Raw genomic sequence first — 26,699 nt, forward strand, 5'->3', positions numbered from 1 at the left:
GGCCCTGAGCTGATGATACCCAGAGAAGACAGCAGAGAGCAGGCAGGGGCAGCATAGGGAGCAGGTCAAGGTCACAAGGTCATATCTCTTGCAGACCAGGAAGCCTTCAGTGCCTCACTGTCCACTGACTAAGAGACCACAGCTGTCCATTTCTGATGTACTCAGACTAACCTAAAATGCAAAGATTTCCTCCAATTCAGTAATTCATAAATATGCAGATTTCATTCCCTCTGTGGGAAAGTCTGAGCTGCTATTTATTGGGGCAGGGGCTGGGTGCTTCAGTGAGACCTCGCAGTGTGAGCAGCATTGCAGCCCCTTGTCCCTCCTGTCAGAGAAAAGCTTTCCACCCCCAAGGGAATGCCCCCTAATGGTGCCATTTCCACACTTGCTCATGTATGTTATCTTAAATTATCTGAGCCTCATTAACAAATTCATTAATTTTAGTAATGTGAACTGAGGGCCTCATACCTACCTGCTCTTGAGTTGGTGATGATTCCATCTCCAGGCAGGGAACAGAGCAGGAACCAGCCCCCATGAGGCAAATGTGTGTGTTTTCTGTCTGTTTCTCCTTCAACTCCTGAGCCCCATCTCAGCTTCACTGTCTGAAGCCTGGACCATGGTGTCATAGTGTCAGCAGAGCACTGTGCATCCTTGAGGACCTCAGGGAGCCTCCTGCCAATGTCCCAATGTTGGAAAAAGTGGAGTGGGGACAGCCCACCTCCATGGTCTGAGAAGCAGCAGGACAGAGGCTGTAACACCTTCAGGAGATGAGCATGTCCTTCCCCGCCCTGGCTCCTGGGAACACCCTGTGAGGTGACTGATAAGAGCTGTGGGGGCCTCCAACACTGGCACATCTGTTCAATGTCTGTGTCTCCTGCATGGTTGAGGAATGGCTGAGTGGGGAACAATGGTGGGCACAGAGCCATGGTGCCTCTCGGGGCTGGGGGGTGGGGACGTAGGGTTAGTGAGAGGGTGAAGGCTGATTTCAGAGAGATCCCATGCTTCTTAGAGGTCAGATCTGCAACCTCATGGAGCTGGCTGCCTTTGGAGGGAGAGAGTTCCCCAGAAGTGGGGGTGTGCAGGCAGAGGGTGGTGGTGAGTGGTGCCTGTTGAAGAGCAATGGCTCCCATGTTGCTTCCCAGCCTGAAGTTCTTAGAAGGTGATCCATGAGAGGCAAGACTTTCCAGTAGAAGTGCAAGTGAAAGAGTGGGTTGTCCAGCATATCCTTCCTGGGCTATTTGACTCCAGCCCTCACATGACAACAGAGGGGACAGTCAGACTAGGGATGCCCAGGATGGCTCCTCTCAAATCAGGTTTAGATCTGGGTGTTATGGGTGGAGTTGGGGGTCTGCCCAACACACCTTGGTCACCCACCCTGTACACAGAACCCCCTCTGTGCATACCTGAGATGGCCATGCCCTTGTTTTCCGTCTTGGCTCACTCCCTGCTCATGCACACATTGGAGCCACTTTGACCAGAGTGACCAGCTCTCTCATCCACCATTCTCAGGCAGGCTGTCTTGTTTCTTTATCCCCTGGGCTTCCCAGTTTCCTGTTTCTTTTCTGTTTCCCAGGACAATTCATCCACCTCAGAAACCTTGGGTCATCACAACAGTGACCCCTAGGATGCCTGGGGAAGCGTATGAGGAGAGGTTGACATTTTCATCCTGAAAGCCAAGTTGTGGTTTGATTTCTGAAAAACAAACTCACATCCCTTTGTCTTGTTGAAATGGCCCAGTAGGGCTGTGGTGGCCACTTCAATAAACCTGCCTCTGAGTTGATCCTGAGAAACACTTTCCCAGATGAAGCAGAAGAATCAGTGTTGTCTGCGAGACTCAATTTTAGTGGCTGCATCCCAAGTCCTTTCATTGTGAATCTAGTAACTCAGGTGTGGTCTGAGGTCCTGCAGAAACAGCAGGACTGTGACTTATTCTGAAATTCAGAATCTCAGGCACTGAATTAAAACCTACATTTATACAACATTCCCTGATTATTTCTACTCTCGTTAAGCTCAGACCCATTGCCCTAACTGACCCTGCCCAGGGCAATTGGGAGTGGGGGACCTTGTTGTCCAGGCTCCAGGCTCCCAGGACTTACCTGTCGGTGATGCTGGCCATGCCCTGCTGAGTGAAGACCACACTGCTCCTGTGATGTCAGGAGGGGCATGGCTCACCCAGGACGCTGTGCTTCCAGGGAGGACAGGACTCCTCACCAGATCTGTGCTGATGATAATGATGTAGCACTGAGGACCCCCTGCATCGTCCACCTCTGGATTCCTGTGCAGGGAAGTGAGAGTGAGGAGGGGACAGAGCAAGGAAGCAGGCTCTGGATGCAGGAACTCCTGGGTCTTGATGGAAGCAGAGAAGGGGATGGACTCAGTCACCTGACTCTTCACATTATCTGTCCTCTGGGCAACATGTCAGGTTCCTGTACCTTGGGGTCACTCTGCTGGGAAGATGCTCTCTATTTGCAGGGCTGGGACTTGAGGCCTCGAATGGCCAATTAGGTGAGACCCAGGCTTCTGAGTGCACTGGGACTCACAACCCGCTGGGTCCCGGGAGCTGCAATCCTGTGGCCAATCGTCCTTGGATGCATCTCAGTCCAGTACAGGGTGGGGCAGGAAGACTGAAGTCCATGAGGGAGCCCTCAGTGTGGGTGGGCAAACAGTAGAGAAACACAGACAACTTATACGGACTCTATGGAAGTCCTTGGAAAGATCTCCCTGGGCAGCAGGCCTCCTGGCCCACAGCCCTTTCTCCTCCTCTGCTCCATCCTAATTTGTTGCTGTCAGGAAAATCGACAGGTGGGGAGTCTGTACCCAGGGCAACAGCACAGCCTTTTCTATGACACTTATTAGCCTTATGACCCTTTTTCATGCTAAAATTGTCCTCTTTTTGGCTATTTGCATTCTCTTCAAGGCAGCCCTACACTCAATGTGCTCAGTAGCTTCAGATGTGTCCAACTCTTTGCAACCCCATAGACTGTGGCCCACCAGGGCCCTCTGTCCATGGGATTCTCCAGGCAAGAATACTGGAGAGGGTTGCCATTTCCTGCTCTGGGGGATCTTCCCGACCCAGGGATCAAACTCACATTTCTTATGTCTCCTACATTGGCAAGAGAGGTTTTTTTACCACTAGCATCACCTGGGAAGCACTAAATATATCCACTAAAAAAATGTTAATCCTGGCTGGAAAAGGAAAACCAATATACAAATGTGATAAATGTTTAATATTAAAACAGAAATTATGCTGGATAAAGTTGCATTGTAAACATTCTTTTAAAGAAACATAAGACTGGGTGGCTCAATAATTATTTGAAAAAGTAGGTTTCAGGACTAAATGTTCATGTGGTGACATTTTATAATGAGAATGTTTTATCCTGGATAATGTGAGCTTTCAACTGGATAAAGTGAGATTTTAAATTTGTGTAAAATAAATGGAGATTTAAAATATAAACACTGATAGAATTAAAGTGAAATGCATACATTCAAATTATAGTTGATGTGTTAACATACTTCTCAATAATAATGAAACAAGGGGAAATTGTAGTTATTTGTTAGACTGATTCAAAATATTAATTTAATGGGCCCACTTGGCATAGATGAGCACTATACTCAGCAATTTCAGAATATAAGTTCCCCTGAAGCACACTGAACATCATTATAGTAAGGTGAATAGTGTCTCCCTCTAAAAATGTCGACCCAGACATTCAGAAGGTGATCTTATTTTAATATAGGGTCTTTCCAAATGAATGAGTTAGGATGAGGTCATGTGGGATTAGGCAGACCCTAAATCCAATGACTGGTGTCCTTATAGGAAGAGGGACTGATACAGAGACACAAGACACATGGACAAAGGGCATGTAAAGACTGGGCAGATGTTGGAATGGTGCGGGAACAGGGGCATGAGTGCCAAGGATGCCAGGCGCCTCCAGGAAGCGGCAAGGAAGAATGCTTGTCTAAAGCCTTCAAGGCCAGCAAGCCCTGCTGACAAATTGATTTTGGACATCTTTCTCTGGACCTCAGGAGAGTAAATTCCTGTTGCTTTATGTCGCCAGTTTTGGGTTAATTAGTTACAATGGCCCTGGTGACTGACACAGGAGGGCAGGGAGGGAGTTTGCTTTTACCTGGCACGGCCAGCAATACACCTTTACTCTCCTATCTCACGGGTGGGTCATCTCTCCAGCTCTGTGTAAAATGCACTCTTCAGAGATCTAGATCACCTTTCTTAATTCTTCCTTATTCTAGTTCACTTATTTCTATTGTTTAAACATAACATACTCTAATTACTTGTGAAATCTTCTTTAGAGAAATGTTTATATTGCTTCCTTTTTGAATTTTTTAATAACGCATATTATGTAATGGACATTTCCCCCCTCTAAGTGTATATCTACAAAAGAAATGGATTCCTAAGTAGAAAGATGCATTTTTCTCAACCTCATTAAGTTTCAAATTAATCTTACATTATGAAGGTTCCTTTCCTTACATCTTTCTTCATTTTTGTCAACCAATTACTCAGTACTCAGGCTAGAGGCCTTCCCTTTTAATGAAGTTCTGTGGAACTGAAGCAGTCTATAAGGTGACCAACCTAGATAGCACATTGAAAAGCAGAGACATTACTTTGCCAACAAAGGTCCGTCTAGTCAAGGCTTTGGTTTTTCCACTGGTCATATGGATGTGAGAGTTGGACTGTGAAGAAAGCTGAGCGCCAAAGAGTTGCTTTTGAACTGTGATGTTGGAAAAGACTCTTGAGAGTCCCTTGGACTGCAAGGACATCCAACCAGTCCATTCTAAAGGAGATCAGCCCTGGGATTTCTTTGGAAGGAATGATGCTGAAGCTGAAACTCCAGTACTTTGGCCACCTCATGTGAAGAGTTGACTCATTGGAAAAGACTTTGATGCTGGGAGGGATTGGGGTCAGGAGGAGGAGGGGACGACTGAGGATGAGATGGCTGGATGGCATCACGGACTCGATGGACGTGAGTCTGAGTGAACTCTGGGAGATCGTGATGGACAGGGAGGCCTGGCGTGATGCAACTCATGGGGTCACAGAGAGTCAGACACGACTGAGTGACTGAACTGAGCTGAGCTTATTGAAGTGCCCTAGTGACACAGTACTGGCTGAGCGTCAGCAGAAGGGTTGCCCACGCCAATCCGTCTCTTCTGTTGTAGCTTCTTCACCTAGTCTCTGTGTGTCTGGAGTGTCTACATTCACAGCTTCCACGAGGAAGGAGGGTGAACTGTTCTTGCTGTAAATCACTCTGGCCGTTCGGTGTTCTTGGTGAGCAACTGCAGCACATAAAATTCCTCCTTTCTCTACTCATCTGGCCAATTTTCTTACAAAACTTTTGTAGCAATGTAACACATCCAGCAGTGTAGGAGTCTCTGTTTGTCCCATCCTTGGTCATATTGATGGGTATATCGAATCGATGCCATTCATGGCAAACCACTTCAGTATTCTTGCCTTGGGAGCCCCATGAAGTGTATGAAAAGGTAAAAGATAGGACTCTGAAAGATGAACTCCCCAGGTCAATAGGTGCCCAATGCTACTGGAGAAGAGTGGAGAAAGAAATCCAGAAAGAATGAAGAGACGGAGCCAAAGCAAAAACAGCACCCAGTTGTGGATGTGACTGGTGATGGAAGTAAACTCCGCTGCTATAAAGAGCAATATTGCATAGGAACCTGGAATGTTATGTCCATGAATCAAGACAAATTGGAAGTGGTCAAACAGGAGATGGAAGAGTGAATGTCGACATTTTAGGAATCAGAGAACTAAAATGGACTGGAATGGGTAATTTAACTCAGATGACCATTATATCTACTATTGTAGGCAAGAATCCCTTAGAAGAAATGGAGTAGCCATCAAAGTCAACAAAAGAGTCTGAAATGCAGTACTGGGATGCAATCTCAAAAATGACAGAATGATCTCTGTTCATTTCCAAGGCAAACCATACAATAATGCAGTAGTCCAAGTCTATGCCCCAACCAGTAATGCTGAAGAAGCTGAAGTTGAATGGTTCTATGAACCTACAAGACCTTCTAGAACTAACACCCCAAAAAGATGTCCTTTTCATTATAGGGAACTGGAATGCAAAAGTAGGAAGTCAGGAAACACCTGGAGTAACAGACAGATTTGGCCATGGAGTACAGAATGAAGTAGGCAAAGGCTAATAGAGTTTTGCCAAGAGAATGCTGAGTAAGGTGTTCCTATCTCTCCTTGCTACTCTTTGGAACTCTGCATTCAAAAGAGTATATCGTTCCTTTTCTCCTTTTCCTTTCACTTCTGTTCTTGTCAAAGCTATTTGTAAAGCCTCTTTGGACAATCATTTTGGCTTTTTGCATTTCTTTTTCTTGGGAATGGTCTTGATCCTTGCCTCTGGTACAATGTCACAAACCTCTGTCCATAGTTCTTCAGGCACTCTGTCTATCAGATCTAATCCCTTGAATCTATTTCTCAGTTCCCCTGTATAATCGTAAGAGATTTGATTTAGGTCATACCTGAATGGCCAAGATGGGCACAATAAAGGACAGAAATGGTATGGATCTAACAGAAGCAGAAGATATTAACAAGAGGTGGCAAGAATACACAGAAGAACTATACAAAAAGGATCTCATGACCCAGATAATCATGATGGTATGATCACTCACCTAGAGTCAGGCATGCTGGAATGCAAAGTCAAGTGGGCCTTAAGGAAGCATCACTATGAACAAAACTAGTGGAGGTGATGGAATTCCAGTTGAGCTATTTCAAATCCTAAAAGATGATGCTGTGAAAGTGCTGCAGTCAATATGCCAGCAAATTTTGAAAACTCAGCAGGGCCAACAGGACTGGCAAAGATCAGTTTTCATTCCAATCCGAAAGAAAGGCAATGCCAGATCATGGCATCTGGTCCCACCACTTCATGTCAAATAGGTGGGGAAACAATGGAAACAATGAGAGACTTTATTTTTGAAGGCTCCAAAATCACTGCAGATGGTGACTGCAGCCATGAAATTCAAAGAAGCTTACTCCTTGGAAGAAAAGCTGTGACCAACCTAGACAACATACTAAAAAGCAGAGACATTACTTTGCCAGGAAAGGTCTGTCTAGTCAAAGCTATGGCTTTTCCAGTAGTGATGTATGGATGTGAGAGTTGGACTATAAAGAAAGCTGAGCACTGAGGAATTGATGATTTTGAACTGTGATGTTGGAGAGTCCCTTGAACTGCAAGGAGATCCAACCAGTCCATCCTAAAGGAGATCAGTCCTGAATATTCATTGGAAGGACTGATGCTGAAGCTGAAACTCCGATACTTTGGCCACCTGATTGGAAGAAATGACTCATCTGAAAAGACCCTATGCTGGGAAAGATTGAGGACGTGAGGAGAAGAGGATGACAGAGGATGAGATGGTTGGATGTCATTACCGATTCAATAGACATAAGTTTGAGTAAACTCTGGGAGTTGGTGTTAGAAAGGGGGTCCTGGCATGCTGTAGTCCTTGGGGTTGCAAACAGCCAGACATGACTGAGTGACTGAATGAACTGATTGATAATCACCAAAAGATATGTACTGAGAACTTACCTATGACAGCAGCTTGCAAAGCATTGTATGGGATCTACAAACAAAATAAACCACTTCTAACATTGTGCAGTGATTTCCACTGATATCTGAAATGTAGGTAATGTAAACAAAAAGAGAATCTGTAGGATTAAAAAAAGATCTTTTCCTTCAGATTATTGGAGAATTTCTATTCCTTTAATATCTAACCAGGTTTCTTGATTTATTCCAAAGTCCTAACTAATGCTTTTCTAATCACTGCAGATGGTGACTGCAGCCATGAAATTAAAAGATGCTTACTCCTTGAAAGAAAAGTTATGATCAACCTAGATAGCATATTCAAAAGCAGAGACATTACTTTGCCAACTAAGGTGCGTCTAGTCAAGGCTATGGTTTTTCCTGTGGTCATGTATGGATGTGAGAGTTGGACTGTGAAGAAGGCTGAGTGCCGAAGAATTGATGCTTTTGAACTGTGGTGTTGGAGAAGACTCTTGAGAGTCCCTTGGACTGCAAGGAGATCCAACCAGTCCATTCTGAAGGAGATCAACCCTGGGATTTCTTTGGAAGGAATGATGCTAAAGCTGAAACTCTAGTACTTTGGCCACCTCATGCGAAGAGTTGACTCACTGGAAAAGACTTTCATGCTGGGAGGGATTAGGGGCCGGAGAAGAAGGGGATGACAGAGGGTGAGATGGCTGAATGGCATCACTGACTCGATGGACGTGAATCTGAGTGAACTCTGGGAGTTGGTGATGGACAGGGAGGCCTGGTGTGCTGTGATTCATGGAGTTGCAAAGAGTTGGACACGACTGAGCGACTGAACTGAACTGAACTGATGAACAATAAGTTGTTGTTGTCCAGTCGCTAAGTCATGTCCGACTCTTTGCGACCCCATGGCCTATTGCCTGGCAGGCTCCTAAGTCCATGGGGTTTTCCAGGCAAAAGTAATGGAGTGGATTGCTATTTCCTTCTCCAGGGGACCTTCCCAGACCAGGTATTGAACCCACATCTCCTGCATCAGCAGGTAGATTCTTTACCACTGAGCCAAGAGGGAAGCCTAAGAACAATGGATATGTCACTGTTTGTACATTTAAATTTTACATATCGATGATAATTGCACTCTTGTGTAAGAAAAAGAAAAAAAAAGAAGATTGCACTTCCTTTTTTTCCATTCCAAATCTGGTTTAAGCTTAGAAGCCCAGTGCTTTGGAAAACCCATGGAATGGGAGAACGAGTGAGAGACGGGGAGTGAAACGAGCGGGAAGAGAAAAGAGGGAAGAGGGCAGGAAGAGGGCAGGAAAAAGAGTGGGGGTGGAACGGCGCTGTCACTTGAGAAGTTAAGAAACCATGTCATTTATGGCGCAGAAAATTGGGGATTTCGTTTTAAAAATTGCATTCTCAGATAAATATAGTCACGTAGGACAGACATAGAATTAATTTTGGAGATCAGTGAGCAAAAGAGCTTGACAGAGACTGTGTCGTATATGTCAGATTGAGTAATCGTGAGCTGCAGTCTGATAACTTAGCTGTCAGCCCCTTCAGGCAGTTCTCCTGGGAAGGGAGAGCAGGGAAATGGAGAGCCGTGACCCGACAGACTGGCACATGCCTACTGACCCTACAGAGTACAGACCATCTCCGTGTCCGGGGGGCCTTTGGAATGACTGTTAGAGTGGATGATTCTACTAAAAGGAGACATGTTAAGGAGGCCACCAGGCTCTGAGTCCAGGCTGTGTGTTGGGTCCATGGAGCCCAAGAATGGAGCGCTGAATGGGCAGGTCAAAATTAAGGGTCCCAGGGAGTCTGGGACAGAGAGCAGGAGCTGTGCTCACCGCCAAGAAAGCGTACCTTCCCTCTCCACTGCCTGCTCTGTTGCAGCCACGTGAGCTTCATCCTTATTCAGAGGTGTCTGTGTTGACAAGGTCCCATTTCTTAGGGTCACAAGTAGTCAGGACAGTGTCACCTGTCAGGTTGGATGGTGAACTTTGGGTGTCAGGCATCCACGTTGGCTCCCTGGGGCTCCCAGCTGCTGTCTGAGGGGAGAAACCCAGGACAGGGAGCACTAGGAGCGTATGAAACAGGAACACAGGTGCTCCCTGCTGCCTTGTTGGGTGGTGGCATCAGTGAACAGAAGGGGGAGGGGAGGAACAGCCCTACTGAAGGATTGAGGGAAAGCATGGTCTTCCTAACTCCCCTAATTGGCTGTGGGGATGCCCAGGCTATCACCAATGAAGGAGCCAGGATGAGTGTTCTGACCGCCCCCCCCCCAATTCTATGTGCTCCAGGGAAGATTGCTAAGCACACATTTACATTAGATTCATAGATGAAGTGAAGAGAGAGGCCTAAGACTGTTGGTTTCATAACTTCCCTGGAGGATGTTGAACCTGGAATACACATGTTGTTTCAATACTCTGCTCATTACTCTGCCTGTTGTATTATCCAGACTTTGAGATTAGAATCTTGCCCCATCATGGGCCATTATTTTTCCAGTGGCATTATCCATCTCTGCATCTCAGACTTGCATGTGTGGTCCAACATGTGCCTCCACAAAGGATTGAGTGAAATGGGTGAAAAAATGAATTGCATGAAAGAAGAATATATTCCTCAAACAAAACCCAATGCCTCCCCGAAAACCTTGTTATGTTCTCAGGACACTGTCTCTCTGTCCACCCTCCGTCACGTGGCTGTGTGTCTCTGCCCCAGTCTCCGCAGGGCTTCCTGCACGTCCTTGTTTCTCAGACTGTAGACGAGGGGGTTGAGCATCGGGATGACCAGGGTGTAGAAGACGGAGACCACCTTGCCCTGCTCCATGGACTCCACAGCCCCCGGCTGGGCATACATGACAAAAACTGTCCCATAAAAGAGGGACACGGCTGTCATGTGGGAGCCGCAGGTAGAGAAGAGCTTGTGTCTCCCTCCTCCTGAGCGCATCCTCAGGATGGTCACTGTGATGTAGCCATAGGAGGTGAGGACCATGAGGGTGGTGCCCACGATGATGAGGCCACAGATTCCAAACAAGACCAGCTCATTGATCATAGTGTCAGCACAGGCAAGCTTGAGCAATGGAGGGACATCACAGAGGAAGTGGTCGATGTGGTTGGAGCTGCAGAACGGGAGGCTGAATGTGAAGCTGGTCTGCAGGATGGAGTTGAGGCAGCCCCCACAGTAGGAGCCCAGCACCAGGCAGGCACAGACCGAGGGGCGCATGGTGATGGGGTAGCGCAGTGGGCTACAGATGGCCACGAAGCGGTCATAGGCCATCACGGCCAGGAGAAATGCCTCAGTGGTAGCCAGTAAGGAGAAGAAGAACAGCTGTGTGGCACAGCCCCCAAAGGTGATGAGCTTGGAGGAGGACAGGAAGGTGGCCAGGGCCTTGGGGGTGATGAGAGACGAGTAGCACACGTCCACAAAGGAGAGGTTCTTGAGGAAGAAGTACATCGGGGAGTGCAGACGGGCATCCAGCGTGATGACCACGATCATGGTGAGGTTCCCCAGGACCGCCACCACGTACAGGGCCAGAAACAGAGCAAAGAGTAGTGCCTGGGTCTGTGGACCGCCTTCAAAGCCCTCCAGCACAAACTCCTGCAGAGGCATCACTGAAAGGTTTCCCTTTTGGGGGGTTGACATGACCCTGAGCTGAGGGACATGGGGCAGAAAGCAGAGAGCTGGTGGGAGGCAGGGAGAGGGAGCACATCAAGGCCACAGGGTCATACTCTCTTGTAGAATAGGACCCCTTCAGTACCTTACTGCCCACTGACCAAGGGACCACCAGCTGCCCAGCTCTGCTTTCAGATGAGCTCAGACTGGCCTGAAATGGCAGACATTCCTCTGATTCAGATCTTCATATACTTGCTTGGAGCGCTCCCTCCATGAGAAACTGAGTGTTGCTGAGGATCCGAGGGGGTGTCACAGGTGTCTATCTGAGCTGAGAGCCTTCGGTGTAAAACAGCAATGTAGCCATGTTTCACTCCTTTCAAGGAAATATTGCTTCACCTCAAGGATGCTCCTAAACTATTGCATTTACACATCTTGCTTAGGTATGTAATCTTGTGCTTTCTTCACCTTATTTTACTGATTCACTAATTTCAGAAGTATTATTAAGCACTTTCTGTTACAGGACTGACCTAGTAATTGTTCTGCTGCTACACTAAGCTGGCAGCAGAGCAGGGACCAGTCCTCACCAGGCTAATTCGAGTGCTTTCTGTCTCTCTTCCCTGTGGATGCTCAGCCCCAACTCAGCATCTTTTTTTTTTTTTTTCTTTGAGCCTGGACCAGTTCTCTGCCTCATTGAGGACCTCAGGGTGCTTCTCGCCAATGTCCAGATGTTGGACAATTCATAGAAAGGGGACAGCCCAACTCTATAGTCTGAGAAGCAGTGGGACAGGGGCTGTGACACATTCAGGACCTGAGCATGTCCTCCTCTGCCCTTACCTCCATGCCCTGGCTCTTTGGCACATCTCTGTGGGCGATTGCTCAGAGTTGTGGGAGCCTTCAGCATTGTCACATCTGCTCAGTGTCTGGGTCCCCCTGCTGGGTGCTGCTTCCTGTCCCCGTCACAGCCCAGACCTCCACTGTCCATCTTGGGCAGGGCTGACCACCACACTCACATGGGATATGGGGACCCACTGTGTGATGGCGAGAGGAATGGTCCAAGGAGATTGAGTCTAAAGAGGTGGGAGTAGGAAAGGGAGGTGGGCACAGAGCAGCTGTGCCTCCCAGGGAGGGGGGAGGATCAGTGAGAGGGTGGAGGCTGATTCCAGAGAGATTCCATGTTTTCTAGAGATCAGAGCTGTAGCATCATGGATCTGGCTTTCTTTGCAGGGAGTGAGCTCCACGCGGGTGGGGTATGCAAGCAGAGGCTGGATGGTCAGTGAAGGGGGAAGAAGGGATGATCCTCACGTTCCCTCTCATCCTGAAGTTCTCTTGGAAGGTGGTCTGTGAGAGCCATGGCATTCTAACAATACAGGGTGTGGTGAAAGAGTGCGTGGTCCAGTGTTCCTCTCCTGGGCTACTTGACCCCACCCTCACATGACAGCAGAGGGGATGCTGGCAGACCCCCTCAAATTCAGGGTTGGACCTGGTGCTCAGGGTGGAGCTGAGGGTCTGCTCCATACACCTTAGCCATGGGCCTGACCAGGCCCTGTGCCCACACACTCACACCTGCGGGGCCTCACCCTTGCCCTCTGCTCTGCCCACCCATATAACAATGTCAAATGCGACCAGAGGGGCCATCTCCCACCCATCACCCCAGGTTGGGTGACCCTGCTTCTGTGTCCCCTGGGGTTTCCATCTTTATATTTGAGATTATTTCCCAGAACAATTTGTCCACCTCACGGGCCCTTGGGTCATCACAACAGTGACCCTAGGATGCCTGGGGGAATACATGAGAAGCAGCTGGTGTTTTCATCTGGGCAGCCAAGCTCCCGGTTTGGTTTTTGGAAAAACAAACTCACATTCCTTTGGCTTTTGAGGTGACCCATGTGCGGCTGTGGTGGTAGGTTCAGTAAACCTGCCTTTAAGTTGAGCCTGAGAAGTACTTTCTCAGGCGAAGCAAAAGAATCCATGCCGCCTATGACGTCTATCTGTAGGGACAGTGTCCTGAGCCCTTTCCTTGTGAACTCTCGCCACTCGTGTGATCTAAGCTCCTGCAGCATCAGCTTGAGAAGCCAAGAGCTTGTCAGAAATGCAGAATCTTGGGCACCAAAGTATAACCCACATTTACTGTAAGATCCCTGATTATTTCTACTCTCATTAAGCTCAGACCCGCTGCCCTAACTGACCCTGCCCAGGGCAGTGAGGAGTGGGGGACCTTGTTGTCCAGGCTCCAGGCTCCCAGGACTCACCTGTCAGTGATGCTGACCACACCCTGCTGAGGGATGACCGCAGTGCCTCTGTGATGTCAGGAGGGACATGGCTCACCCAGGACCATGTGCTCCTGGGGAGGACGGGACTCCTGACCCAGGTGTGTGCTGATGATAATGATGTGGTGTTGAGGGCCCCCTCCCTGGTCCACCTCTGGCCTCCTGTGCAATGAAGTGAGAGTGAGGAGAGGGCAGAGGAGGGCAGCAGGCTCTGGCTGCAGGAACTCCTGGGTCTTGATAGAAGCAGAGCAGGGCATGAACTCAGTTCACCTGCCCCTCCACACTGTCCATCAGCTGGGAAGCAGATTAAGGTGCCTGCACCTTGGGGACACTCTGCTGGAAAGATCTCTCCACCAGCACAGCAGGTCTTTGGGCCTCGAATGGCCAATTAGGTGAAGTTGTTTGTGTTCTGGCCTCTAAAGTGTCCTGGGACTTCGGCTTCTACTGTGTCCCCTGTGGCCACCCTTTTTCTGACCCTTCTCACCTGCAGGGCTGGGAACCGAACCCGGAAATTCCTCTGAACCCCAGAGCAATGAACAGGAGGTAAGCACTGAGTCTGACAGCAGACCCCATGGCCTTCCCTCAGGGGCAAGAGGTGTGAATCCCTGGGCCCAGGGCCCCTCCTCCTAACAAAGCCCTCCTGCTACATTCCCACTATGTTGGTTGAGAAAAAGTGGCCTGGTGTGAATGAGTCCTGCCTTGAGGAACTGGGTCCCTCCCTTCTATCATGGTTCTCCTCCCTCAAGCCCCATGACCTTGTGCAAATCACTCAGTCCTTATCATATGTATCAGTTAATTTAAGAGCATCCTTTTTTACATTTTTTATTTCTAACATATATATTTTAAATTATCTATTTAAAATAATTCAAAATGAACATGTGCTTGCAGAAATCCAAGCAATGAAGATGTGGCAAAGGAAAAAAAGAAACTTTAACCGGTGTAAAAACCTCAGTCTTATCTAGAACCGGATGGATTCTCTACAGACGTGTGTGCGTGCTGGTGGGTTTTATTTTATTGATTTTAACTTTTCTAAAATATGGATCATGACATTCATTAATTCTACAAGATGATCTTTTCGCTAACTCTATGAATATCTAAGTTAGTTTTTTGCCTTTAATGGGTAGATTAACTAAATTTATTTATCCATCGTATTAGTGGACCATGAGACTATTTTTTCTGTTATAAACAATATGGCGAAGAATGCTCACTTTGCCCTCCTGGTCACATTGCCAGGACTGGCAGCTGATCTTTATGCCTATTCCCTACTGCACTCTCAGACCTGGTACAATTTCTGTCTCTGGCATCAGGACATGAAAAATGCACATGGGTCTCCCCTCAGCACTTAACATCTTTCATCTTCTGAATATTTGTGCATCTCACATGGTGTGACGACTAGTTGCATCAATTTGAGTGGGCCAGGGGATGTCCAGATATTTGGTCAAATATGATTCGAGGTATTTGGGTGAGGGTGTTTTAGGATGGATTTTAAATTGGTACACAGGTCAAAGCAGATTGCATCCCTACTGTAGGTGGGTCTCATCCAATCCGTTGAAAGCTTGAATAGAAGAAGACCTTGACCCACCTCTAAATAAGAAGGGGTTCCATCTGCCAGACTGCCTTTTAGGCTGGGACATCAGGGTTTTCCTGTTCTGGTACTCAAAACTGAAAACAGAAGCTTTTCCTGAACCTTGAGCCTGCCAACCGCAGATCTGGGTCCCACTGGCATCCATAATAGTGCGGGGGTGCTTCCTTATAGTGACTGTTTCTATATATGTCTGTGTTGTTGTTCAGTTGCTAGGTCGTATCTGACTCTTTGTGACCTCCATGGACTGTAGCCTGCCAGGCTCTTCTGTCCATGGGATTTCCCAGGCAAGACTCCTGCAGTGAGTTGCCATTTCTTTCTCAAGGGCATCATCTCGACCCAGGGATTGAACCCATGTCTCCTGCATTGGCAGGTGGGTTCTTTACCACTGAGCAGCCAGGGATGCTCTATACATGTCTGTACACGTCCTATAGGCTTTGGGTCTCTGAGAAGCCCCAACTGATCCACTAACACTAGTATCCACTTTTAATGAGCACAACTATTAGTGTGGGCTAATCTTTCCATACAGTTGTTGGCCGTTTGTGTTTCTAATTCTGTTATTTGTTCCTTTACAAGCACATTACGTTAATGCAGTCTTGCCTGGGGGCTGTGATCCAAATTAGACAAGCAGGGGAGGCTGAGCCTGGACTTAACCCCTTCTTTGTGGACCACAGCCCCAGGAACACTGGCCTGATAGCCCATATCACTGGGCTCAGTGACTCACATACTTGCTGTTTCAGTGTGAAGCAGAGCTCTTCCCATGTATTTCAGTCTTTGGCCTTAAAAACCTACCCAACGTCATCCTAGACTAAACTCTGGTCCACTTCCCTGATGGGAGGAGAGCTTCCCACATGACAGTCAGTCTTTGCTTTCTCAGTCTCTACTTTCTATTTTACAACAAAATTTTCATAGATTCTGAGCTCTTTCCATATTCAGTTCAGTTCAGTTCAGTTCAGTCCCTCAGTCATGTCCAACTTTTTGCAACCTCATAGACTGCAGCATGCCAGGCTTCCCTGTCCATCACCAACTCCCAGAGTTTACTCAGACTCATGTCCGTTGAGTCAGTGATGCCATCCAACCATCTTACAGATCCTGTATATCTAACATTTGTTCAATGTGCTGCTGGCTTTTGAGTGGTCTCCTTGGCTCTCATATGACTTTCTCCAGGGATACTCCTATCCTCTCCTCAGCCTCTTCCTGAGGAAACTGGGGTTTCCTAAGGGTCAACTACCCTCTTGGCTACACATCAAACTAACAAGTACACCCTCAGTGAAGACTCCTTCATGTTCTCATAACCTTGGAGTTTTTACTTTTTCAACAATCACATTGTTAATACATCCAGAATCTATACTGGTGTGTTCTGTGAAGCTGATGTTAATTTTTCCCCAAGCAGAAAAAGTTTACTGAATATTTTGACCTTTCTATAGTTACTGAAATCATTTTGATTTTAATGTTATTTCCTCAAAATATATAAAACTGTCTCTGTTCTCCACATTCTCACTGACAACTGATGTTATAAAACTTATGATTTTTTAAATTTGATAGATGAAAAATCATATATTATTATTTTGATGTGCATTTTAAAATTTTGAGTGAAGTTAAATAAACACCATCATATGTGTTAGTCATCACTGTTTCCTATTAATGCAACTGAAAAGGAAATTTTTAAAAATACAATATTATATCTTACAGTCAATCAGTTCAGTTCAGTCACTCAGTCATGTCCGACTCTTTGAGACCCCATGAATTGCAGCACACTAGGCCTCCCTGTCCATCACCAACTCCTGGAGTCCACCCAAACTCATGTCCATCGAGTCAATGATGCCATCCAGCCATCTCACCCTCTGTCGTCCCCTTCACCTCCTGTCCCCAATCCTTCCCAGCATCAGGGTCTTTTCCAATGAGTCAACTCCTCACATGAGGTGGCCAAAGTATTGTAGTTTCAGCTTCAGCATCAGTCCTTCCAATGAATACCCAGGACTGATCACCTTTAGGATGGACTGGTTGGATCTCCTTGCAGTCCAAGGCACTCTCAAGAGTCTTCTCCAACACCACAGTTCAAAAGCATCCATTCTTTGGCGCTCAGCTTTCTTCACAGTAAACTCTCACATCCATACGTGACTACTGGAAAAACCACAGCCTTGACTAGATGGACCTTTGCTGGCAAAGTAATGTCTCTGCTTTTTAATATGCTATCTATAAGACTATACTATATCTTATAGTAGCATCATTGCTTTATTCATATTAATAACAAAATCCTGTTAAAATTTTACTATATTTAAAAATCTGTTGAAATATATTTGATTTATAAGGTTGTATTAGTTTCAAGTGTACAATAAAATGTTTCAGGTATACATATATATAAATATACATATTGGTTTTTAAAAAATTTTCTTTCATTATAAGTTATTACAAGGTATTGCCGAGAGAAATAGCAATAACCTCAGATACGCAGATGACACCACCCTTACGGCAGAAAGCAAAGAGGAACTAAAAGCCTCTTGATGAAAGTGAAAGAGGAGAGTGAAAAAGTTGGCTTAAAACTCAACATTCAAAAAACTAAGATCATGGCATCCAGTCCCATCACTTCATGGCAAATAGATGGGAAACAATGGAAACAGTGAGAGACTTTATTTTGGGGGCTCCAAAATCACTGCAGATAGTGAGTAAAGCCTTGAAATTAAAAGATGCTTGCATGTTGGAAGAAGAGTTATGACCAACCTAGATAGCATATTAAAAAAGCAGAGACATTACTTTGCCAACAAAGGTCTATCTAGTCAAAGCAATTGTTTTTCCAGTAGTCATGTATGGATGTGAGAGTTGGGCATAAAGCAGGCTGAGCCCTGAAGAATTGATGCTTTTGAACTGTGGTGTTGGAGAAGACTTATGAGTCCCTTCGACTGCAAGGGGGTCAACTAGTCAATTCTAAAGGAAATCATTCAACGTAGTTTTGGAAGTTTTGGCCACAGCAATCAGAGCAGAAAAAGAAATAAAAGGGATTCAAATTGGAAAAGAAGTAAAACTCTCACTGTTTGCAGATGACATGATCCTCTGCACAGAAAACCCTAAAGACTCCATCAGAAAATTACTAGAGCTAATCCATGAATATAGTAAAGTTGCAGGATGTAAAATCAACACACAGAAATCCCTTGCATTCCTATACACTAATAATGAGAAAATAGAAAAATTAAGGAAACAATTCCATTCCCAATTGCAATGAAAAGAATAAAATACTTAGGAATATATCTACCTAAAGAAACTAAAGACCTATAGATAGAAAACTATAGAACACTGGTGAAAGAAATCAAAGAGGACACTAATAGATGGAGAAATATACCATGTTCATGGATTGGAAGAATCAATATAGTGAAAATGAGCATACTACCCAAAGCAATTTATAGATTCAATGGAATCACTATCAAGCTACCAACGGTATTTTTCACAGAGCTAGAACAAATTTCACAATTTGTATGGAAATACAAAAAACCTAGAATAGCCAAAGCAATCTTGAGAAAGAAGAATGGAACTGGAAGAATCAACCTGCCTGACTTCAGGCTCTACCACAAAGCAACCATTGTCAAGACAGTATGGTACTGGCACAAAAACAGAAATATAGATCAATGGAACAAAATAGAAAGCCCAGAGATAAATCCATGCACCTATGGACACCTTATCTTTGACAAAGGAGGCAAGAATATACAATGGATTAAAGACAATCTCTTTAACAAGTGGTGCTGGAAAAACTGGTCAACCACTTGTAAAAGAATGAAACTAGAACACTTTCTAACATCATTCACAAAAATAAACTCAAAATAAATTAAAGATGTAAACGTAAGACCAGAAACTATAAAATTCCTAGAGGAGAACACAGGCAAAACACTCTCCAACATAAATCACAGCAGGATCCTCTATGACCCATCTCCCAGAATACTGGAAATAAAAGCAAAAATAAACAAACAGGATCTAATTAAAATTAAAACTTCTGTACACAAAAGGAAACTATAAGCAAAGTGAAAAGACAGCCTTCTGAATGGGAAAAAATAATAGCAAATGAAGCAACTGACAAACAACTAATCTCAAAAATATACAAGCAACTCATGCAGGTCCATTCCAGATAAATAAACGACCAAATCAAAAAGTGGACCAAAGAACTAAATAGGCATTTCTCCAAAGAAGACATACAGATGCCTAACAAACACAGGAAAAGATGCTCAACATCACTCATTATCAGAGAAATGCAAATCAAAACCACAATGAAGTACCATTTCATACCAGTCAGAATGGCTGTGATCCAAAAGTCTACAAGTAATAAATGCTGGAGAGGATGTGGAGAAAAGGGAACCCTCTTACACTGTTGGTGAGAATGCAAAGTAGTACAGCCACTATGGAGAACAGTGTGGAGATTCCTTAAAAAACTGGAAATAGAAATGCCTTATGACCCAGAAATCCCACTGCCGGGCATACACACCAAGGAAACCAGAACTGAAAGAGACATATGTACCCCAATGTTCATTGCAGCACTGTTTATAATAGCCAGGACATGGAAGCAACCTAGATTCCCATCAGCAGATGAATGGATAAGAAAGCTGTGGTACATATACACAATGAAGTATTACTCAGTCATTAAAAAGAATACATTTGAATCCGTTCTAATGAGGTGGATGAAACTGGAGCCTATTATACAGAGTGAAGTAAGCCAGAAAGAGAAACACCAATACAGTATACTAATGCATATATATGGAATTTAGAAAGATGGTAACGATAACCCTGTATGCGAGACAGCAAAAGAGACACAGATGTATAGAACAGTCTTTTGGACTCTATGGGAGAGGGAGCGGGTGGGATGATTTGGGAGAATGGCATTGAAACTTGTATAACATCATATAAGAAACTATTTGCCAGTCCAGGTTCAATGCAGGATACAGGATGCTTAGGGCTGTTGCACTGGGATGAAGGGGTTTCAGGATGGGGAACACGTGTACACCCGTGGTGGATTCATGCTGATGTATGGCAAAACCGATACAATATTGTAAAGTAAAAAAAATAAATAAATAAAATATAGGAAATCAGTCCTGAATATGCATTGGAAGGACTGATGCTGAAGCTGAAGCTCCAATATTTTGGCCACCTGATGGGAAGAACTGACTCATTTGAAAATGCCCTGATGCTGGGAAAGATTGAAGGCAGGAGAAGGGGGTGACAGAGGATAAGATGGTTGGATGGCACCACTGACTCGATGGACATGAGTTTGAGCAAGCTCCAGGAACTGGAGCAGGTCCCTGATGGACAGGGAAACCTGGCGTGCTGCAGTCCATGAGGTCGTAGAAAGTCAGACACGACTGAGTGACTGAGCTGAACTGCACAAGGCATTAACTCTATTTCCCTGCGCCACACAGTAGGTCGTCATTGATTATTTAGTTTATATATAGTAGTGTATCTATTTTAATCCCAAACTCATTTATCTTTCTCCCTCCCTCTCTTTTGGTAACCACAAATTTGTTTCCTATGTCTGTGAGTCTATTTCCATTTTGTAAATAAGTTCCTTAGTATCCTTCTCTTAGATTCTACATATAAGTGACATCATATACTATTTGCCTTTCTTCATCTGCCTGACTCCACTCAGTATGACCATCTCTAGGTCCATCCATGTTGCTGCAATGGCCTTATTTCATTCTTTTTTATAGTTAGCCACTCAGTTGTGTCCAACTCTTTGTGACCCTATGGACTGTAGCCCGCCAGTCTCCTCTGTCCATGGAACTCTTCGGACAAGAATACTGGAGTGGGTTGCTGTTCCCTTCTCCAGGGAGTCTTCAGACCCAGGGATCGAAACTGGGTCTCCTGCATTGCAGGCAAATTCTTCACCAGCTGAGTAATACTCCACTGTGTATAGGTACCACGTTTTCCTTATCCATTCGTCTGTCAGTGGATGCTTCCTGGCCACTGTGAATAGTGCTGCTATGAACATTCTGGTGCATGCATCTTTTCAAATTATTTCTCTCTGGATATATGCCCAGAAGTGGGATTGCAGAATCATAAGTTATAATGAGGAAAATTTTACTATAATTTTTATTGATCATTAAGTTTTTCATTGTAATAGCTTTTCTTAGTATCCCACAATGATTTATTTCATAAGCTCTCTTTTGTCTTTTTTTTTCTTCTCTCCATGAATTGTCTTTCTTTGCGGAGTAAACACCTAAAAGGAGATGGAGGTGGGTGAATGTCATATCAAGACTGTAACTGCTTCCCTCTCTGGCCAACTATTGCTGGTTTGCGTTGCTAGATCTGATTTTCAAATGAAATGAAGTTCAGATTTCATATGTGCTCTCCCATTATTTTTGTTGTTGGGAACCAACATGAAACAGAATTTAAAAAAAAATCTGCAACTCACCTATACCAAAGAGAAAAATACCGTGTTCACACAGGCTAAGCACGTGTTCATCTTGCTAAGCACGTTTAGAGCTACAAAAGCACAAAATTAGAATGTCAGCTGTCATAACATGGGAGCTGAAACTGTTTATAAAGCAAGCGGACTTTACACAACAAAAAAGGAAATTTCTGGCACAGGAGAAAGTCTTAAGGGCTTCCTGATAAGTATAGAGAAAAAGAAAAAGTGTATTAAAGAGAAGTTAATAAGTATAAAGGACAGATATGTAAAATTCAATATAAAATTAACTAACTTTGATAGAGAAAAACCAACAATGGAAGAGAAAATATTTTCAAAAACAGAATAGAAGAGACTCAGAGCCTTGAAGAAGGAACCCCATTGGCAATGTGTGTTTTGGGAGGGAGGGTGTTGCAGAACAATGAACTCCAAGACACATCCTGACTAAGCATCGTGATGTGGACAAGGAGGGGGAGGAGGATGGGACATTTTAAATACACAAGAAGATGAGCACATGGTGTAATGAGCCCTGATTACTCATTGCTCAGCTTTAATAGCCATCAACTCATGGCCAGGCTTGTCCAGCCCCTACCCTACTCTAATAGCCCCTTTGCGGGCGGCTGCAACCCGGTGTGCTAAGCGCAGGCAGCTGCGACCCAGTGTGCTAAGCACGGCCGAGAGGAGTTTCCCCACGTCCGAGGTCAGGTGCAATGGCTGAGCGTGCTAGGCTGCGATGGTGCAGGAACGGCCAAGAGGAGCTACCCAAGTCTGAGGCCAGGGGCGGCGGCCCAGAGGAGCTACCCCACGTCTGAGGCCAGGGGTGGCATCCAAGGTCAGTGGTGGCAGGGAGGAGACACCTCGTGAAAGAGGTCAGGGGCGGCGGCTGAGAGGAGCTACCCTGCGTCTGAGGCCAGGGGCGGCCGGGAAAAGCCACCTCATGAACGAGGCCAGGGGCGGTGGCCCTGAGGAGCCACCTTGTGTCCGAGGCCAGGGGCGGCGGCCAGGAGGAGCAACCTGAGGAGCGGTGGTAGCGCGGGCCCAGGAGGGCCTAGAGGAGCCATCCCACATTGACGGTCAGGAAGGGCAGTGGTAAGGAGATACCCCTCGTCCAAGGTAAGGAGCAGTGGCTGTGGTTTGTGGGAGCAGCCATGGAGATACTCCACGATCAAGGTAAGAGAAACCCAAGTAAGATGGTAGGTGTTGCAAGAGGGCATCAGAGGGCAGACACACTGAAACCATACTCACAGAAAACTAGTCAATCTAATCACACTAGGACTACTGCCTTGTCTAACTCAATGAAACCAAGCAATGCCCGCAGGGCAACCCAAGATGGGCGGGTCATGGTGGAGAGGTCTGACAGAATGTGGTCCACTGGAGAAGGGAATGGCAAACTACATCAGTATTCTTTCCTTGAGAACCCCATGAGCAGTATGGAAAGGCAAAATGATAGGATACTGAAAGAGGAACTCCTCAGGTCAGTAGGTGCCCAATATGCTACTGGAGATCAGTGGAGAAATAACTCCAGAAAGAATGAAGGGATGGAGCCAAAGCAAAAACAATACCCAGCTGTGGATGTGACTGGTGATGGAAGGAAGGTCCGATGCTGTAAAGAGCAATTCTGCATAGGAACCTGGAATGTCAGGCCCATGAATCAAGGCAAATTGGAAGTGGTCAAACAAGAGATGGCAAGGGTGAACGTTGTCATCCTAGGAATCAGCGAACTAAAATGGACCGGAATGGGTGAATTTAACTCAGATGACCATTATATCTACTACTGTGGGCAGGAATCCCTCAGAAGAAATGGAGTAGCCATCATGGTCAACAAAAGAGTCCAAAATGCAGAACTTGGGTGCAATCTCAAAAATGACAGAATGATCTCTGTTCCTCTCCAAAGCAAACCATTCAATATCACGGTAATCCAAGTCTATGCCCCAACCGGTAATGCTGAAGAAGCTGAAGTTGAACGATCTTATGAAGACCTACAAGACCTTTTAGAACTAACACCCAAAGAAGATGTCCTTTTCATTCTAGGGGACTGGAATGCAAAAGTAGGAAGTCAAGAAACACCTGGAGTAACAGGCAAATTTGGCCTTGGAATGCAGAATGAAGCAGGGCAAAAACTAATAGAGTTTTGCCAAGAAAATGCGCTGATCATAGCAAACACCCTCTCCCAACAACACAAGAGAAGACTCTACACATGGACATCACCAGATGGTCAACACCGAAATCAGATTGATTATATTCTTTGCAGCCAAAGATGGAGAAGCTCTATACAGCCAACAAAAACAAGACCAGGAGCTGACTGTGGCTCAGATCATGAACTCCTTATTAACAAATTCAGACTTAAATTGAAGAAAGTAGGGAAAACTGCTAGACCATTCAGGTATGAACTAAATCAAATGCCTTATGATTTTACAGTGGAAGTGAGAAATAGATTTAAGGGCCTAGATCTGATAGATAGAATGCCTGATGAACTATGGAATGAGGTTCGTGACACTGTACAGGAGACAGGGATCAAGATCATCCCCATGGAAAAGAAATGCAAAAAAGCAAAATAGCTGTCTGGGGAGGCCTTACAGATAGCTGTGAAAAGAAGAGAGGCAAAAAGCAAAGGAGAAAAGGAAAGATATAGGCATCTGAATGCAGAGTTTCAGAGAATAGCAAGAAGAGATAAGAAAGACTTCTTCAGTTATCAATGCAAACAAATAGAGGAAAACAGAATGGGAAAGACTAGAGATCTCTTTAAGAAAATTAGAGATACCAAGGAAATATTTCATGCAAAGATGGGCTCAATAAAGGCAGAAATGGTATGGACCTAACAGAAGCAGAAGATATTAAGAAGAAGTGGCAAGAATACACAGAAGAACTGTACAAAAAAGATCTTCATGACCCAGATAATCATGATGGTGTGATCACTAATCTAGAGCCAGACATCCTGGAAAGTGAAGTCAAGTGGGCCTTAGAAAGCATCACTACGAACAAAGCTAGTGGAGGTGATGGAATTCCAGTGGAGCTCTTTCAAATCCTGAAAGATGATGCTATGAAAGTGCTGCACTCAATATGCCAGCAAATTTGGAAAATGCAGCAGTGGCCACAGGATTGGAAAAGGTCAGTTTTCATTCCAATCCCAAAGAAAGGCAATGCCAAAGAATGTTCAAACTACCACACAATTGCACTCATCTCACATGCTAGTAAAGTAATGCTCAAAATTCTGCAAGCCAGGCTTCAGCAATACGTGAACCATGAACTCCCTGATGTTCAAGCTGGTTTTAGAAAAGGCAGAGGAACAAGACATCAAATTGCCAACATTTCCTGGATCATGGAAAAAGCAAGAGAGTTCCAGGAAAACATCTATTTTTGCTTTATTGACTATGCCAAAGCCTTTGACTGTGTGGATCACAATAAACTGTGGAAAATTCTGAAAGAGATGGGAATACCAGAGCACCTGACCTGCCTCTTGAGAAATCTGTATGCAGGTCAGGAGGCAACAGTTAAAACTGGACATGGAAAAACAGACTGGTTCCAAATAGGAAAAGGAGTACGTCAAGGCTGCATATTGTCATCCTGCTTATTTAACTTATATGCAGAGTACATTATGAGCAATGCTGGACTGGAAGAAACACATGCTGGAATCAAGATTGCCGGGAGAAATATCAATAACCTCAGATATGCAGATGACACCACCCTTATGGCAGAAAGTGAAGAGGAACTAAAAAGCCTCTTGATGAAAGTGAAAGAGGAGAGCGAAAAAGTTGGCTTAAAGCTCAACATTCAGAAAACGAAGATCATGGCATCCAGTCCCATCACCCCATGGGAAATAGATGGGTAAACAGTGGAAACAGTGTCAGACTTTATTTTGGGGGGGGCTCCAAAATCACTGCAGATGTTGATTGCAGCCATGAAATTAAAAGAAGCTTACTCCTTGCAAGAAACGTTATGACCAACCTAGATAGCATATTCAAAAGCAGAGACATTACTTTGCCGACTAAGGTCCGTCTAGTCAAGGCTATGGTTTTCCCATGGTCATGTATGGAGGTGAGAGTTGGACTGTGAAGAAGGCTGAGCGCAGAAGAATTGATGCTTTTGAACTGTGGTGTTGGAGAAGACTCTTGAGAGTCCCTTGGACTGCAAGGAGATCCAACCAATCCATTCTGAAGGAGATCAGCCCTGGGATTTCTTTGGAAGGTTGATGCTAAAGCTGGAACTCCAGTACTTTGGCCACCTCATGCGAAGCGTTGACTCATTGGAAAAGACCCTGATTCTGGGAGGGATTGGGGGCAGGAGGAGAAGGGACAACCGAGGATGAGATGGCCTGTTGACATGACCGACTCGATCGACATGAGTCTCAGTGAACTTCGGGAGTTGGTGATGGACAGGGAGGCCTGGCATGCTGCGATTCATGAGGTGGCAAAGAGTTGGACACAACTGAGCAACTGAACTGAACTGAACTGACTGAACTGAAGTATTAAACAAACAGGGTTTCAATTATAAGTATTTCAGCATGCCTCTCTAAAAGAAAAGGATATCCACAATGAATAAATTCTTTAATATCATCAAATATCACCTTTTGCTTGAATGTCTATCTCATAAATGTAATAAATGCTTTTTAATGGCATTCATTTTAATTGGTATCAAAAAAGATGCTCTCTGTGATTGGTCTCTAAGCCCCACCTAAGAGGGTGGCTTCCTCTCTATGTCCCTCCTGTCTCTGTCTCTGTCTCAGTTCATCCTCTGTCCTCCTCCCTAACTTCTCCAGTCCTTCCCCCCTTTTCCTCCTCTGCACTCTCCTTCTCATCCCCCTCCTCCCCTTCTCCTCCTCTCCCTCCCCCTTGCCCTCTTCTTCATCCTCCTCCTCCTCTTTCTTCTTCTGTGACTTCAGCTAGACTAACTGTGGCACAGACGGCCTTTCAGGTTCCCATTTCTACAAATTTGCTCCCGTCAGTAAACCATTCAGCCTCAAGAGATTCATGTATCAGCCATGAATGGAGAAGTCTTGTTACGTAGAGCTGAGGTAGAGAATGTAGCCTGTTTCTATGACTCCTACCTATCCTGCCTCTATGACTCTGTTATGTTGTGCTAGTCACCAGTCTTGCTCAACTCTGTGTGATCCCATGAGTTGTCTGCCCTGTCCACGGAATTCTCCAGGCAAGAATACTGGAGTGGGTTGCCATTCCCTTCTCCAGGGGATCTTCCTGAGCCAGGGGTCCTGCCCAGGTCTCTTGAATTACAGGCAGACTCTTCACCATCTGAGCCACCAGGAAAGTCATCACTCTACTGACTATATTACCCTACAGGGTCTTCATCATCATGAGCCGTTAATTATCTGATGGCAAAGATTTTCC

The 26,699-nt window shown here is 45.3% G+C and overlaps 1 protein-coding gene across 1 annotated transcript; it reads right to left on the reverse strand.

Annotated features, from left to right (window-relative positions):
* Window positions 1–10,208: 10,208 nt before the first annotated feature.
* On the reverse strand, window positions 10,209–11,159 carry LOC101106736 (olfactory receptor 9S13-like). The gene has a single exon (XM_042235812.1). The coding sequence runs from the start codon at window positions 11,157–11,159 to the stop codon at window positions 10,209–10,211; it is 951 nt and encodes a 316-aa protein (XP_042091746.1).
* Window positions 11,160–26,699: the final 15,540 nt, after the last annotated feature.

The sequence above is a fragment of the Ovis aries genome, chromosome 1, assembly GCF_016772045.2.
Source record: "Ovis aries strain OAR_USU_Benz2616 breed Rambouillet chromosome 1, ARS-UI_Ramb_v3.0, whole genome shotgun sequence".
Classification (NCBI taxonomy): Eukaryota; Metazoa; Chordata; class Mammalia; order Artiodactyla; family Bovidae; genus Ovis; species Ovis aries.

Bases quoted from the DNA above. Each gene is read 5' to 3' on its own strand.
- LOC101106736 (XM_042235812.1), bottom strand. From the start codon at position 11,159: ATGTCAACCCCCCAAAAGGGAAACCTTTCAGTGATGCCTCTGCAGGAG.